The sequence below is a fragment of the Drosophila gunungcola genome (genome assembly GCF_025200985.1).
Source record: "Drosophila gunungcola strain Sukarami chromosome 3L unlocalized genomic scaffold, Dgunungcola_SK_2 000005F, whole genome shotgun sequence".
Lineage (NCBI taxonomy): Eukaryota > Metazoa > Arthropoda > Insecta > Diptera > Drosophilidae > Drosophila > Drosophila gunungcola.
Window position 1 is genome coordinate 3,047,533 of NW_026453180.1, and position 18,281 is coordinate 3,065,813.

Consider the following 18,281-nt stretch of genomic DNA (forward strand, 5'->3'; position numbering starts at 1 on the left):
TTTATTTAAATACAGTAATAAAATTCAATAGATTTAAAATGGCGTAACATATTTGTGTATAAATAAAATAAATAAATAAGTTAAAATTAAAATATGAACGTAGACAATATTTTAGAAGTGCTTTGCAAAGGAAATTGTCTTTCTAAAGTATACTAAAGTATAATTAAAATCGTCATCTTTTTTTAGCTGCAAGGGTATATAATCTTCGTCCTATTAAAGCTAACTTTCTTTCTCGCTTCAGTTGCTGCGGTGCTGCTATTGATGTTGCTGCGGCGTTGTTGCTGCGGCGTTGTTGCTGTTGCTGCTGCGCTGGACGCAGGACCTTGTGGGCATGTGCCATATATCCTGGCAGTGCACTGGCTGCTGCTGTTGCTGCTGGATTTTGGTACAATTTGCCTTCCATGTTTTGCCCCCTTTTTATTTTTGCGCAAAGAGCGGGGGCGTCTCTATATGTCAGTTGATTTCGTTTCACTTTTTTTTTCCTTTTTCGCTGATGGTCCTTTTGAAACCTCGTTTCATGCCAACTATTAGTGGAGCTGCCATTTTTTCGCCTTTTGATACAGAGCACTGCAATCCACGGCGGAAAATGGAAACCTTGACAGTTGCATTGTTGCCTGGCGCTGACAGAGAAAATAAAACGAAAACAAAGCAAAGGGAAAATACGCGGATAGCTGCTGCCTATTTGCATTGCGTAATGGAAAATCATTCAACCTAGGGGCGCAACCCTTAACCGAAATTCGATTGCGAGTCCTCGGAACACTGACCTGTCCCGAAAATACCCATAAAATCGCACGAGGAGCGGATCCTTAAGGAAACATCTGCACAAACAACAAGATGCAGCCGGCCTTTGGCTCATCTCATTTTCTCTTAGATACTAGTAGTTCTTTAGTGTACGATCCCCAGACAAGTTATGGATTGGGTTTTCTCCACTCAAAAGCTGCTGCAAGTTTCTCTTCTTACTTGTGCATTCTGCTCTTCCATTTATTCTTATTTTTTCCCCTCTCTTATTTGCCTTCCGCGTGTCCTTTGTAAGGACAGCAAAGGACATTCACACTGCAAGCAGCCACAACAAAAAGACGAACGGCAAAGGAAACCAGAAATGTATCTGACAGTTGGTGCTGCTAAAGTATTTGAAAAATGAAATGAAAAATTTGCGCAAAAAACAGAACCAGAAAAATATAACAAAAGTTTTAGTATAAATAAAAAGTTTAATACTCTGGAGTGGCAAATTAGAAAATGTTATGAAATTTTGGGTAGTCTTGAAGGAATTTAAGTGACTTTCTGTTTATTTGTACACTAAATAGTGTACTTTTAAAATATGGATTGCATTGATACATTGCTATATGCTTAGATTTAAATCTTTTTAAAAAATTTTAAAGTAGCAGTTGATCTATGTTTTTAAAACTCCCAATAGGCTTATTGAACTTTTTTAAAAAAATATACAATAAGTAAACGGAATATTCTATATTAAAATTTTAGAGCGGTCATAAATTGCTTGTACCTATGTGATTAAATAATCACATAATCTCTAAATAAATTTAGAGAAGTATTTTAAGTAAAAATAAACTCAATTTGGGGTACAAAATCTTAACAACTTAAATATATAAATCGTAAATCAACATTTGTAATACGTTTACTTAAGACATCGCTTAAAGTTTCTTAAAGTGTAGTGCCAGTTCTTCAAGGGCAAAAATCTCTGGCCGAAGTTGAATGCACCGGGCGAAGATGCATGGCATCCGGCAGGACGAAAAGTATCCTGTGGATGCTGTTGCTGCATCCTCTGCTCTGCGTATTTTAATTTATTTCATGCCGCTTAAGATCCGATGGCTGTTTTACTATCTCACAGCTCCAAATGGAGACTTTCCAGAGTTTCTCAGCATCCGAGTATCTGGGTATCTCAATTTTTTCTTCCTTTTTCTTTTTTTTTTGTTTTTGTATCTCAGAGTGGCAAATGCACACGTAATACGAGTAAAGCAAGCCAAATGCATTAACAGCAGCAACAACGAGCGGCTAGAAAGAGTGGGGTATATAATTGAGTAAAAGAGAGAGGGATATGCACAACCATACACACACACACACGCATATATATATATTTTTATTTGTGCCATTACAGCCCTCGTTGTTGTACGAGTTTTGAGTTTTCCGAAACTGAAATCATGAAAGGAGCAGATGTTAAATTTTTATACACAACGCACAGAAACAACAACAACAACGACGACGGCAGCGCTGCTGCTGCATGGTTGTTGTTTCTGTAGTTGTTGTTGGTGTTTTTGATGCCTTATTCTGCACTGCTCGTCATTCAGCAGGCCATCTCTTTCGCTCCTCATCTGGTTGCCAGGCTGCCGCAAAGGCTGCCCTCTCTTTCTGACCACTTTTACTGGTGTTGTTGGACTGGCAGAAACTTCAGCTGCTCACTGTGGTTGTTGTTGCTTTTGACTGACTGATGGTAAAGGATGGAGGGGGATGGGTTTGGGGAGGGGGGTTGCCCAAAGGGAATACTGGGGCAGAGGGGAGGGGGGAGAGAGGGGGATCTGGACATTGACCGTCCTTAGAGGAGCCTGCAGCAGCCTCAAAAAGTTTCACTGGCAAAATCGTATTTTAAGCATTGGAATTTAAAAGGAAAACATGATTGGATTTTATTTTCAATTGTGTTTTATTTTGAAATATTTAAAAATATTAATTCTCTTTTTATTTTTTTTAAATAAACAGTAGAAGATCACAATTAATTGATTTACTATAAAAGAGTTTCCAAATTGAAATCATGCACATTTTCTTTTTGTTGGCAAAACTGAATTTTTAGCAATAAACTATTCTAAAAAGTCATGTTTTAGAGTTTTTATTGGTTAATATGTTTCATAAATATATATCATTTTACTAAATGGAGTGATTAAATATGCACCTACGCTGAAATTAAGTATTAACTAAAAGTGAACTTTTCATCGCAATTCACGTGTTTATGATTTTATTTTTGCCATAATATTTTAAAAGTATTTTTTAACTTAATTTAAAAAAAATTCTTCTCTGACGTTTACATTCCTAAATTAATTGTCTATATTACTAAGAAGATTAATTAAATATTTAACTATTTAACGTTTTAAAATTCTCAAGTTAATTAACAAAAATTTTTAAAATATATTAAATATTCCAATTAATATGATGACATGCCTTACTTGGCAATTAGTTTTTAAATTTTTTCCCCAGATTTAATCGTAGATTGCAACAGTTTTACCTTTGCATCCCATGGGAGTTGGATATTGTTGTTTTGTGGACTTATCCTTACCTGATTTGTCAGTGCCTTTTTACCTGGTTCTCGACTGCGTATTGGAACAATAGTTTTCCATTTCGTGATGCTAATCATTGCTAAAACTCTGCACAATACAAGCAGGCAGGCCAACTGTCTCTCCTTTTCGCTCACACACTCATACGTATCCTTATGGAGGACAAATTAACCCACGGCAGAGTCACGGGGTATGAGAAGAACCAGCATAGAGCATAGAACACAGAGCATAGAGCTCAGTGGGTGGGTTCTCCGGATCTCCGTCCCACTGTGCCAGTTTGAATCGCTGCCAGTTGATATTACCCACTGTGTGTGGATTGGTTCTGTGCTGCTGCATTTTCCACAACAGGTACGAAGCACACAGAGCTCAAAATACCAAATACAAAATACAAAACACAAAGTACTGGCTCTAAAACAGGACGAGGCTGTTGCACCTTTGGCTTAATTGAGATTTTCGGTCATGCAAACACTCGAACTCTGACTTGTCATATATATTTTCCATTTCCTTGGCCAGTGGAACTTGGTTATGCAATCGGAATATTGCACAATTGGTTGCAAATATCTGTGATTGTTTGAGTGTGTGTCTGGATAGGTATTTATCAACTGGAATGGTCAAAGGGGATTTACAGAGAATATTTTTTTATTTACTCACCAAAAAAAATATGTTAATTCATAAAAATAGATGCATCACCAATGCCAATGTTTTCCTTAGAGTCGTAAATATGAAAAGCATACGAATTGTTAAAGCTTTAATTTAAACTATTTTCTAGCTTGATAAGAAGTGGAACAACAAAAATTAAAAAAAAATATTTATACTAACTATGACTTATGCTAACTTAAAATAAATTAACAAAAGTTAATATATTATTAGTAAAATAAGCTGTAGGCAGTTAACGAAACGGTATTTAATTTAAAACCATACTTTTTATTCAGATTTCTAAGCTGAACAAATTTTTTATTTTATTCTGTGGTTTTATTTTAACATTGAAGTTTTAATACTCTCTTATCTTGATATGATAAGTATTTCTTATTCAATAGTTTAGAATTTAAGTAGCAATAGTTACCGTTCCATGGCATTTAGTCAGTAAATGTAACCAAACCAAATACTCCCAATTAAAGTCCAAAATTGTCAAAATTTTCGGATAATGTCTTTGTATTTCCGCTTGTTCCAAATAAAAACCTGAGATATAGTATCCTTAAACTTCAGCTGCTTCCTGGCTGACTTTCCATGCTGTCACCAACTGGGGCCATCTGGAGCACTCTTGGTGTCACAGATGCACGGATGCAGGGGCATACATCATCGGCCATCAATACATCCATTCCGTGTCCTCCGATGGCATTCGCATCCTCAGAGGCCTCGAGTCCTCATTTTCCCCTTCCATGTATGAATGGCCCCCTTTTTTTGAGCCGCGCTTCGTGCGCGTGACACCTGATGTTATTTTACGATTATTGTCTCTGGATTTATGGAACGCAATTGCATTTGCAGCACAGCAGGTGTACCATAGTTGTAGCATGTTGTTGAATCTTTTTGCTGATTTTGCACGCTGCGGAAACTCTCGTTTCGCCATTTCACAATTAAAAGTTGCGAATCCTTTGCGGCTGCTGTGTTGCCTGTTGGCCTAGCGGCCAAAGAAATAACTATATTAATTAAAAACCACAAAATCCGATTTGCACTATGCCCAGGGCTTTATAAAATTGTTTGTTGGAAATCTTCCTGTGTCATTATGTGTTTGCAATAGCCAGTGATTGAAAAGTGTACGAATATTGATTGAAAATTTGCAGCTTATTCGGATTTATGAAATTATGTGGGTGTAGCCCGCAGCTTGGTTCAATTTTCTTTAAAATAACATTGTAACAAATAAAATTATTTGATTTAAATGAACTGCACTTATTTTAAAATGAAGTTAAAGAATTAAAGGCAGTTCAAAGGCATATATAAAATTCTATATATTACAGAAGCAATATAATAATATATAATTTTATTTACTTACTTTACTTTCTCCCGAAATACTTTGAAATACTCATTATGTTTCTTATAGTTTTTATAAACACCATTTTTTACCTTATATTTTCCTGGAAATCAAGGATATGTTCAAGAAATAAAGTAATTTTGATTTGAGCTAAAACTAAAAAGGGCATGTTCTTTTAATTATTTAAGTTTAAATTTGATTAGTTGTTTTTTTTTATTTGTAATGTTTATTAGGTTTCTTGAAGATATTTGTACACACCTTTTTTTACTTTTAAGACAATACCAATCATGAAAATTTGGTATAACTTTAGCATTAATAAAGATCAAACTTAGTCCAGTTAATATACCCACCCCAAAATAAATCAAGTCATGCGCTTAACTGGAAAAAAACATTGCCTCGAATCGTTGTTTATTTGATATCCATTAGATCGCTCTCACAGGGTAACTCTAATGCTACTATACAAAACTCGAAGGGATTGTGTGGGCAAAAATGCAATTTAGCATGCCTCACTCGATGTTTTCGATTTTAAATTACATTTTTAAGAACTACATTGTGTGTTTGTGTGTAACTACATGTGAGATATATTGAGTGTGTTGTGTGTGTGGGGGTGTTGTGCAGTGTGTTGTGTTTTGTGTATTGTGTGTGTGGTTGGTTTCGTATCATTTAGTTATCAGATATGAATTTGCCAAAATCGTCGTCCTCATTTAATTGGCGGCTATCGTGCAGACACAGCAACTGGGAAACCAGAACGTGTCCGTATAGAGATTCTGCCCATTGCCCTGGAGCGCAATTAAGCGTTTTTGCACAAACTTCTGCTCGCATCTCGAGTTGTAGCCGTTGGGCAATTCGCACAGGTTCGAGCAGGTGTTCGAGCTGCAAAATAAACGAAATAAGTTCTGAATGCGAAATGCGAATGCTGAAATACCAATACCAAAATGCTAAAAATCAACAATTGTCCAGAATTTAGTTGTGGGTTGAAGGGCATAAATAAAGAGCGCCGGCTGCGACTCCTTCGAAAAAAGGAGGAGCAAAAAAAAAAAAGGAAGATTCGCAGGAGTCGCAAGCGGAGCAGAGTTGAAAGTTTAACGAACTCGTTAAAACGGGAATCGTATGTAATTGATAAGGAGTTGCCGTTCGAGCGGAAACAGAAACGGTACAATCCCTGCACAGTAAACAAATATCTGAGTTTTAGCTTAGAAGTTATAAAAAAGTATTTAATTTCATTTATTTACAAAGCAAATAATAAATCATACCTTCAATGCACATCTCCACATGTGATCCTAAAAATTGTAACGTTAAATATTAAATAAAAATATATAAATAAAATACTTTTTATTTGATTCTTAGAAACAATAGTTTCCCAAAAACTGAGCCTGTTACCAAAAAAAAAATTTAAAATTAAAGATCTGAGGTTGATTTTCAAAGAGGAAATTAATACGCTTATTAAAGATTTTTGACATTTCATTGCGTTTTTCCTTAAATGTGTTTCAAGACATGTTTAAAAATTAAATTAAAAGCTGATGAATGTAGAAATCGGTAAAAGAAGATTTTGAAATTCCTGAGATAAGAATTATAATCAAATATAAAATAAGCTTAAATTTCTCTACGTGTAGTCCCGCTCCCAGCTGTTCCTTGGCCAAGATTTATGCGCGCCTCCATTTGGTTAAACAAATTGCGCCAAGTACCGGGCTCAGTGCTAACAACAAGTGGCAGCAAATGTCGGAGGGGGAGGAGAATCGAAAATGGACTCGATTCTTGAGACTGGGAAGCGGGACAAACGGGCAACAATTAGGGCAAAATGCGTTGACCCAACCCGAGGAACCAGAAACCCAGCCACATCACCCCAAATTCCTGTTTCCGTTCCCGTCGCCGGCATTTGTTTGCGCTTTTTCCGGATGATGAGTGTGGAAAGGTTTTCAAGTACCGCACGCATCCAAAAAAAAAAAAATTGAAAAAATAAAAAAGGGGAAGGACCAAACGGAGGGGAATAAAACAGGGGACAAGGATATGGCCTAATGGCGGAATGCTTTGGTATTTCTCTCCCGTTTTCGGGGTGTGATAATTCGTTTAACCGCAATTATGACACCGTATAAACGGGCCTTAGTTCGACCTGCACAAACCACGTGCCCATTCCGTCGGTGGAAAAGGGATAGATGCTTTTTTTAAAGAAAGAGAAGGACAGTGAGGGATTTGCCCTAGTCTTAAACACACAAAATAAACATATAAAAGAAGGGGGAAACCTCGGACGTCCCGCTGCGAATTATTAACATCGGAATGGGAACGGGAATGGGGTTGGCATGACACCTCTCGCCACTGATTACAAGTGCGGTAAACGGTAGGGGTGCTGTGATCGGTGTCGGGATCAGTGAGAAATATATTCGAAATAATGAGCGGGAACGAACGGCTGGATGGACAAGTCACTCACTTTATCCCCTAATGCCTCAACTTTTGAGCTGGAGCACAAGAATTGATAAAGGAATATAAACCAAATTTGGTTAATAATGGATGTAACAATAAGTCAAACTTTTCTTTCGCGAATATTTAAGTGATTTTGAGGTAGAGCATTAGGCTAAGTTATTTTTTAAATGATAAAGAAAATTGAGTATTGAATGGTAATATTAATTATTATAATTTAAAAAATAAATTGGTAATAGTGATTAACAAGATTATTTTTAATATTTAAAACGTTAATAGACAATTAAATCCAATTAAAAGGCCAAGGAATTTTTTTGTAAAATTTTCTTACTTATTCTGTAAATTTTATTTCGGTGAATTTTATCATTTTCGGTTTTTTTTTTTACTTTCCGTAAATAATTTCACTTCCTTGTCTTTCAATCAAGCAAGCAGCTTACTGCTTACTCTGCTCTTAGCGGATACTCACACCTCATGTAAAATTCATGTAGAATGGTTATTTCATAAAATTTGAGATAGAAACTTACGAAATCAAAAACAATTTTATTAAGTTTTAGTAAATTATTAAATATTATGATGACAATAAGGGTAAGTTGAAACAGGTTTTTCGAAAAAAAATAAACAAAATAAAATAAAAGGGAATATAAAGTGCGCAGCAATGACTTTTCTTTCATGACATACTAGTTATTATTATACCCTTTAACCACCGAATTTGTAAACAGAAAAAAAAATGATTTGAAATTAAACTCATTTTAAAAAAACTCCGTATCAATATCCTCTTGATACTTGCCGCTTCACTTTGATGTGTTCGAATAGAGACATAATGCGAAAAATGTCCCTATTTTAAAATTACTTTTACATTTATCACGGGCAAAAATTATAAGTGTTTGTTGACAAAAGCAATTTATTTTTTCTGTGTACTTACGCGCAGAGTTCCGCCTTCACCATCTGGCGCGCTGTGTTCTGCTCGTTGACCACGAACATCCAGTTGCCTCGACTATTGAGCGCCGCCTGCGGGGTGATGAACTGCGAGGTCGTCTGGCAGAGGGTGGAGCGTCCGGGACTTTGGCGCTTTGTCCTCGAACGCTTCTTCGGCGGATTGGGGGCATCCACGCCCACGATATCCAAGAGATCCATGTTGAGCGAGACATCGCGCTTGCTCTGCGCGTGATCCTCTGTCGGTTCGCTCTGCTCCCCCTCTCCCTTTCCCTTTCCCTCGTCCTCATCCGACTCCTCTTCCTCAACCTCCTCAGCACCCTCGGCCTCCTCCTCGACCACCTCCTCCTCCACCTCTTCATCAGTGCCGACCTGCCTCTGCTTTCGACTGAGATCCCTGACCAACCGCTTCAGCCAGAGGGTGGCATTGTAGGGTGTGGACTTGCCACCGTGATTGAAGTACAAGTGACCGCCGGCGGATGAGGTTCCGCCCTGCGAGTTGTACCGCTGACCCGAGCGATGACCTCCTCCAGAAGACGTATAAAGAAGATACCTGAGTTATAAAAGATTATTATATTTTTGTATATTAAAACAGCATATTGACTAAGGGAAAAATTGTTAATTGAAATTACTGGAATTAATCTAAAATAAATACCACTCATGAAAACTGGTATAAACTTTGTATACCCTGTCCTGTCCGATTGTAAATTACATATAGTACATATATTTTCCGGTAATGACTTCATACTTTTATGTCTGGGATTGAAAAAAACCCTAAAATTATTTTTACAAATTAATTTTGTAATGGATACGTGAAGAACCTTTTTGGCGTTTCCTTTAAAGGTTTTATTTCTGATTTTAAAAACCCATTTAATGCCTGCCTTGTAACAATACTACTATCAATGCTTTGGTTTTGTTATTTCTGTTATGGTATACACAAATCGAATCTTAATGAAGACCTTCAAAAACGTTCAAAATCAGTTACCGGAACATACGAATTTAAATTGCTAGTCATACATTTAATTCATATTTGTTTATGATTTTTGGAGTACTCACGTTGGCGCTTCCGTTGTGGGATTGCTGACGAAAAGGGGGTTTCCACCGCCACTCGCTCTGTGGGGGTTGCCTCCAAATGGGGTCTGATAACTATATCCATTAAAGTCCTGGCCATTGGGATCGCGGGGCGGGAAAATGGACTTGGGATCGTAGAAGACGGGAGTATCGTGCCACGCCACAGCCGCAAAATCCTCCCAGGTTTCGTCCACCAGCAAAGTGCTGGCCTCATAGCCCCACTTTCGGACGAGGGTCTTAATGAGATACCTAAAATATTAAGTGATATATGTTAAAAGGGGTTTTATGGGCTTAAAAGTAATATTTTCCAACAAAATGCATACTCTATAGCTCACAAATATTTGTAAGATGCATAAACTTTTAATTAATATAGTTTAAAGAGCACTATTTAGTTTAAAAGTAATATTTTATTTCAATTACTAATTAAATTAATTAATTAAAACTTATCTAAATTATACGTAAGTTATGAAGATATACCTAAAATATCAATTGATTTATTTTTAAGAGTAATGCAAGTAATATTTTATTTTATTTACTAAGCTATCAGTTGATTAATTGTAATGAGGGTTATTCGTTTAAAAAAGTAATATAAGCAAGTAATAATAAAAAAAATAATTAACACCACTAATTATAAGCCAATATACATAGAGAATTGAAAAATATTAACAAAGCAGCCCATTTTAAAAAAAAACAACTCAATATAGTTACTGAATGAAAAATTATGAATAAACCAAAATTCTCTTTAAATAAAGATGAAATTAAAAACATAAATACTTAATTAGGTAAGGAAAAAATGTAAAATCTGATCTGAAAAATGTTATTTTCCGTGCAGAGTGCACCATTTGTACCCGTCATTAACAAGTGGAAAAAGACCTTATTTTGTGTGTGTGCTTGTTTTTTTTCCTGCGTGCCAGAGAGAAACAATGAGTGATGCAAGCTGCGATGGTTAACAGGCTGGGAAAGCGAAAATCAGGCACTTGTTGAATCCACCAAATTATGCAAGTCACAAAGCCCACTGACTGACAAGTGCCAGAAATTGGTATGGAAATGGTAATTGCGGCGTTGCTCAAGCCAAATCAAATATGAGTATCATAATTAATATGCGGCCGCTGGGCAAGAAAAAAAAATTGGGAGGCGCAGACATCGTAAATAATAAATTGACAGTGCCGTATTTATTTTTTATTTTGCGACTCTTATCAACATCGCATCGCATGCTTGTCACGTGCCACAAAAAAACGAGGCAGAGAAAGGTAAGGGTTAAGGGAAGGGAAAGACCCAACCTCTAGTATATGTATAGTAAAAACCCGCTTGGGGCTTTCCCATATATACACATATTTTTGAGAATTATGCAACTTACAGAAATTCCAATGCAAGCGCTGTAATAAAAATGCCTATTTAATTGCCGCGTCGGCGCCGAGGGCTTATCAAGCCATTTGCATTACCATTACCCACTAACGCACATATTATTTAAATCCAAATCAAAGAAATTCTCTATAAATAGACGAACAAACATGGCCAACCAGTCGAAGGCGAAGGCGGATGATAAACAAACAAACCAAACAACAAAAATTGAGTGCCATCTTTGGAGCACGTAAGACAGAAGATGCAATCTGGGGGTCATCAAGTGGTGAATTATGGATGCTCTTTGCTTGGATTCCATTTATCAGTTCATTTTGAGAAATTCCACAGATCAAATGAAGCTCATTATAAAAAATTCAACTTTCAAAGATAACACAATTGAAATTTTTTTTTTAAGTTTGCTGGCAAAGTGCGTCTAGGTTATAAAAATTTATTTTTAAAATACAAATACATTTTTATGATACATATTTTAAATTCAATAAAATTTCTTTAAATATAATAAGCTTTATGCAATCTGGGGATCATCATGGGCTGAATATATATATATGCTCATTGCTTGGGTTCCAATTTTAATTTCATTTATAGTTTTTATTAATTTGTTTTTGATTTAAGTAAGTTAGTTTTCAAAATTCCAATTATATAGTCAGTAATCATTAGCATAAAAACTTCTTTTTTGTATTTGAGAAGACCCTATCCATAAGTCTTATCATAAATATAATAAAAATGTTTTAAGAAATATATAAATAGACAACCAAAATGATTTATTCAAAATGTTTTATTCAAAACTTCAAGATGTTCTCCCAAAAACAAAAAAACTAAAGCACACCCAAAATACCCTAGCTCACGCGCCAAAGTGCCGGTCCAAGCAACTTATGATGCCCCGAAGACACGATTATTCATTGGAGGCATTCATAAATATTCGAGAAGCACGCGGCCAGTCGTCGTTTCGTCGCCAAAGTTATACTACACACTGCATACTTTATACTACATGGTAGGAGCCAAACAAAAAGTGTCTTGAACTGTCATTTCAAGTTTATTGGGTCAAGGAATTCCCCCAGCTGGCTGAGAGCAGATGCAGAAGCCCCACGAAACAGCATCACTTCGAGTATCCGAGTATTTAAGTATCTGAGAGCTCGTTGCGGAAGCAGCCACAATAGATATTCCCTCGATGCTCGATGCTCCTATGCAAATGCGATGCCAGCGAACAAGTTTCGATTTCGATAGCGAATTCAAATTGAAACTGAAATTGTTTCGTGGCCAAACATTTGTTTGCAATGCCTGCGAATGAAGTGGATATTGATTGGACTAGCAATGTTTGATTTGAGGTTTGATATAATAATGATTATACGATTTTTAAAATCTCAAATTAAACAAATATTTTTGGTTTGTTATATCTTGTCGATTCTTCAATGTTTAAATGCCTTGAAATAAAATGGATATTTATTAAATTTATTTCAAAGTAATGCAATATTGTGATGTTGGTTTTGTTTTTGCAAACTCGACGTAATGAACCTTTTAATAATGATGTGGTTTTTCAGATCAATTTTATTTTAAATTCATTATGTGCTATTGAATACTGCAATATAAATAAGAAAACATAAATTGTCTTTTATTAATTATAATATTTAATATAAAATTTTCTTATGAATAAATTCTTATGCATTTTTTTATTACCAAAGCACATACTATTAAATTTAAGCGACGGACATTAAGATGCCAATAGTAACTTGAGTAAATATATTTGAAATGGCTTATCATTTCAACATAAATATACATGGATTTGTTGAATTCATTGAGCTCACAAAAATATTTGCAATGGCTAAGCATTTTATTATTTTTATTTGCAGTGAGATAAATTATGTTGTGGAGACTATGTCATTTTAATTCATAATAAATCAATTTAAATGGAATTATATTATTTTGAAAATTCCCGGTAGATGCCTACTTACGTGGGATAGTTATCGGCGTGTTCGCAGTAAGTTTTTCCTGGACGGGCACAGGTGGGCGTTTGACCAGGTGGCGCTGGGAGGAATTGGCAAGGCGGCGCTCCATAAAGGCCACATGGCGGGGGCGAGCTGTGGGCGGCTACTGTATAAGCTAATATCTGCAAGGAATATGTCTTTTATTATGTCAAGTAGCTAGGAGGGGATCAGGAATACTCACCACATAGGTAAGAAGCAGGTGGTTACAACTAATAGGGGGCGGACGTTTAATACTCTTTGTCATTGTCAATTCATTCGCCGTCGATTTGCATTTGCATTTGAGTCGATTGCGATTCAGCAATTGCCTTCAACGCGAAGTCTGGAAATCTGAAGCGAACGAGAAAGAGAAACTGCCATGAATTATTTGGCTAAATATTAGTCGCAAAAATGGGCAAATACTCGAAAATTGTTCCCACCATTTCCATTGGGACACAAAACAGACAACAACTGATGATTTTTCCGCAGCGGAAATGCCTCAAAGTGTTTATTTGTTGCGCAGAGTTCACTTGGGCTTATTGTTAAGTCAAACAATCATCAACTAAAACAATAACATCAACACGAACTACACAACCGACAACCTCTATAGCAAACAACACCCAAAGCAACACCCAAACAACTCGAACAACAACTCCCGTAAATAGCGAAAATAAATTGCCAAAAGTGAAAGTGACGAACAAGCTCAAGACAACAAGATTAAGTATACGTAGATTAAGTATACGCCGCGTAGATAATGGACTGGTCACGCCCACAGCCATTGTGGGGGCGTTCTCAATTGGCAAGCCGAGCTGTCAGCTAATGACAATATTTATAAACTCTAATGATTTATTAGCGTTTCTAAACGGGGTTTTAAAGTGGCGGCATTTCAATAGAAGATAAAGTACATATTTAACAATTTATTGAAGAATTATGAACTAATTATCAAAAGATATGGAGTTGTTTAGAATAGAGTAATGATAAGAAGGGAACTGCGATAGAAATTAGTTTTGTGATTTACCGAACAAAATAATTACAAATCGCAGAAGTAAAACAAAAACTCTGAAATCTAATTACATTAATTAGCTTTTAAACTCGGCGATAATATAATTGGAAAAAAGTTGGAACTTCCCAGTGATTTTTAATTATAATAAACACAATAATGGTAATTAAAGTAAAAAAAAAAATATAAAAAAAACTTTTTCGATTGTTTTATAGGTATGGTTACAAGTGATCATATCAAAAGCTGTCACAGCGAATGTTAAAAACCGGATTTCGTGTCAAGTTTTGCTTTAGTTCCAATAAAAATGTGTACCACAATTATTTATAGAACAAATAGCAATAACAATTTGCTTTAACAGCCTGTCATGGTTTGCCTGTAAAAACAGTGAGCATTCATGAATTAATTTGAATTTATGCTGATACAAAAACACCTGCCACAAGCTGTTGTAGGATTTCCGGGATCGCAGGCTCTTTTGCACAAGCCAAGCAAAACAAATCAGTCAAGAATCAAGCGCCAATGACAAAGTGTCGGGCAAGCTACACAGAAAAAATTTGTATGATAATTAAACGTGTACATATTATCAAAAAAACAATTTTGTTTATTAAAATGATTCATTAGCTGATTACATTTTTAAAAATAATAAGAAACAATATAACCTTTAAAAAAAATATTTAAATTTACGATTGTCAAGTTGGAAATTTTATATATGTTATATGATTATTAATTATTTCATTGAATATTAAAGCAAAAACAATAAGTTTTACTGTGTTCATCTCGTTTTTAAAAATTATTATCAATAAATCATAAAAAGATTCCACCTTTTCAGCTGTTTAATAAACATTTTAAATATTTTATTGAAAATAATAAACAAATTGTCTTTATCTTGTACATTTTTAAGTCCATTTAATAATACACTTTACATTGTTATTTAAAGATTTAAAGCTGAAATTTTTTATCAAATCTTTTTTTTGCGATTTTTAACAGTTATTTAATTTTTTCTGTTCATGGAGCCCAGCTTTGTCTGGTGTTTGCGATCTGCTAATGGAGTCTTGCACATGGCTACACCCACGTACTGCTGGTATTTCCCAAAATACGATGCCAAAGTTGCGCCAGGCGATCACCTCATAAATCACAGTGTGGCCAAAAGATGTTGGACATGGTTAGAGTCGGGCCAAGACTTGGTCTTTGGCATCGCCATTGTCTCCCATATCAACTTTAGTGGCAGTGTGTGTTTTATGGTGTGTTTTGGGCCATTTGCACATCATTAGGCCGATGGGGCCAAGAGTTAATGAAATTGTTAAAGATCTTTGGCCGAGCTTTAGCGGATAATCCATTGGTTGCGGCTCCATTTGCGAAATTGAGTGCTCAAGATCGTTGGGCTTTACTCAATTTATTTGAATGATTTGGCCGCAAAATCATCTATCTATATTTAATTGATTATTCCCCGACTGACTAATGATCGATTGTCGGATCTTTATCTCGCCCAGACATTCTTACTTATTCACCCGATTGGCACGTTTAGAGGGGATAAGTCTAGATATTTTGTTAGCGACTAATTGAAACATTAGCAGGTTTCAACAAAATTCTGTGAACTTGGAATACTGTTTATTAATTATATTGTTTTTAATTAAAAGAAATTTTTAGTACACTTTGTATAACAAGAATCCATAAACACTGATTTAATATATAGTTTTTTATATCAAAATGTACTAATTGGCTTTGGTACATTATTTTTTATAACAAAATAGACTTGAAATGTTAAAAAATGTATAGTTAGTAAATAACTAAATTTGGATGATTCTTGGAATCTTAAAATTGTTCTATTAGTATTGAAAGGGATTCCTTAATTTAGTCATTTTTTAAAACCAAGTTGTATTTAACTAATATTACTTTAACCTTAAAAATGTGAACTTCTTCGAATTTACTAAACTTTTCTAAGCATCAAATATGTTTCTTTCTAAATGGTCAATCTTTTTTTCCAATTTTAGTTACCACAAAAAGGCCTGGTTATTTAAAACTTATTTAGGGACTAAAACAATGGATTCGATTTGAGCCAGACAAATGGCTGGGCTTCATTAAAATTTTTTAAACATATATTTTATGCCTGCATTTAGCTGAGGAATTAAGCACGACTTTTCAAGGCTACGGCCAGGTTTTTTTCTCCCCATTTTTATTATATTTTGTTTTTAGTTACTCAAAGTGTTGTCTGCATTTTTTGTGGATTTTGTTTTGTGATCGCTTTGATTTAATTTGTGTTTGCTGGTTTCCCAACATTTTGGTTACACGTATATAGGCGAATAGAAACAATAAATTGATGTAATAAATCAGATGCGATGCGATTAATTAAATTTATTAATTTATGGTAGGGAGTTAAATTATTCCACTTTATTAATTACTCACCTAGAGTGCGGCTTATTGTATTGTTTTGCCTGTTGATACACAGTTTTTTTTTGTTCACTACACTTAAGCTTTGCTTTGCTTCTTGTATTTTTGTGAATTATTTTCTCTTTTTGCCACTGAATTCACTTGAAAACTCTACTAATTAAAAAACTTAACACGTACCGAAGACAGCGCGGAGATTTCAATTTGTATTTTTCGGCTTTCGACTTTGTTTTTTCCGTTTCATGCGTTTGCAAATGCTCACGGCAGAGGTTCGTAGCCAACTGAGCGGTCTTAGCCAAGTTAACAGCCGCGAACTCTGGGCACAGAAAAGCAGAGCTTGGGTCAGAGCAGCTCCACAAACTATATAAATAGCAAAAAGATATGGCCGGCTCTGATCTCCCCAAGTAATCTCTCAATTTAGCCCGCTCAACTTTGAACTTTGTGGCCCGTGTGATTCATGTCGTATACACACTATGCCCAATGAGATGTGTGGTTTTTCTTTTTTGGCCCGAATCAAGACCGGAAGTCCAGCCGTTCGGGCCATTCAATGTGACTCGGACTTTATTTATTGACAACTTTTATTGTTTGTTTTACATTGTCGCCAATATGCGAAACTGCAATAAAGTGAATTTATTTAAATTGTTAATTTTTGCCGCTCGCCAATTGTTGTTTCGGCGTTGCCGCCGGTTTTGGCCCATAGATACGATTCATTGTTCGCTGGGCGATGAATTTGGATTTTTATAGCCAATGAAGGTCACTTAACAGCTTTTATCTGTCGCAGATTTGTGACTGCTGCCGTTGATTTGGCTCTGCCTCCGGCGCAGACATTGAGTGTTGGCAAGAAAGGGCATTTAATGGCCAAGACCGCGCACAATTGTAGGAGTTACCTACGGCTTTTGTCTCTCGGCGAAGGCATTTAAATCAATTTATGTGCGTTGCCAAATAAGATTTGTTAAATATTACTACAAAACTTGTATATGTATTTTGTGGATGCGTTAACTTATTAAATAATTCGGAAGAAAGTGATCAGTGCTCAAAAAAATAATTTCTTTTTCAAATAATTTTTAAAAATTGCATATTCATGAAACTACCAAATATGTTTACACTTGTAAAAAAACGAAGAAAGGGTAGAGAACAACTTTGAGCGCAGTATATATAAACCTTATTTATATTAATAAAGCCTCTAAAAAAATGATTTTTTTATGAATTTTTTATATCTTTCTTACATAATGTACCTAAAATGGATAATCATTACTTTTTAATGTTTTTATAATATCTTGAACAATAAATAAGATTTTTAATGATACTTTTAATATATATTCTAATAATATTTAAACACTTTAAATTAATCTAATCATTAAGTAAGAAGTACTAAACAAAATTTGTTCATATTTTTAAAATATTTAAAAAGTAAATAAGTTCTTAACGGTATTTAATTAATTGTATAATTATTTCTGTATATCCTAAAAGTCTTGTAATTAATATTTAATAACGAAATAAAAAAATAAATCATCAAGCCATATTTCCATTTTGTATATATAGAGTATTTTTTAGTTTACTTGCCAAATGTATGTCATTATTTATTTTAACAGCTGATTGCCAATAGGCAATGTCCCATAAAGCAAGAGCTTTGCACTCTCAAATCTTCGGAGACTTTTTTGGAATTTTATCCGGGCCTTGTTGGTTCCATCGTTTAATTTTGGTTTTTTTCGATTTTATATTTGCACAACTTTCACATAGACCACGAGGCTGAAAAGTACGGGAAAACCCTCGCCGAAATCACGAACTGGGGAGCTCCGATCGGAGCTCTTATCGAAAATGGTTTTTAATGCGTTTTTAAGTCAAATTAGTGACTTCATCAGTCTGCCGGCCGAGCAGGCTCAGATTCGGTATGAGATTCACTTAAGCCGCTCATT

General features: G+C 35.1%; 1 protein-coding gene across 1 annotated transcript; it reads right to left on the reverse strand.

The window, feature by feature from the left end:
* Positions 1-5,633: 5,633 nt before the first annotated feature.
* Positions 5,634-16,659, reverse strand: LOC128259593 (protein spaetzle 5). The gene is made up of 6 exons (XM_052992139.1): positions 16,384-16,659; positions 13,189-13,334; positions 12,975-13,129; positions 9,652-9,915; positions 8,585-9,148; positions 5,634-6,120 (listed from the first exon to the last, which is right to left on the reverse strand). The coding sequence occupies exons 2-6, from the start codon at positions 13,249-13,251 to the stop codon at positions 5,952-5,954; spliced, it is 1,215 nt and encodes a 404-aa protein (XP_052848099.1). The 5' UTR covers positions 13,252-13,334; positions 16,384-16,659; the 3' UTR covers positions 5,634-5,951.
* Positions 16,660-18,281: the final 1,622 nt, after the last annotated feature.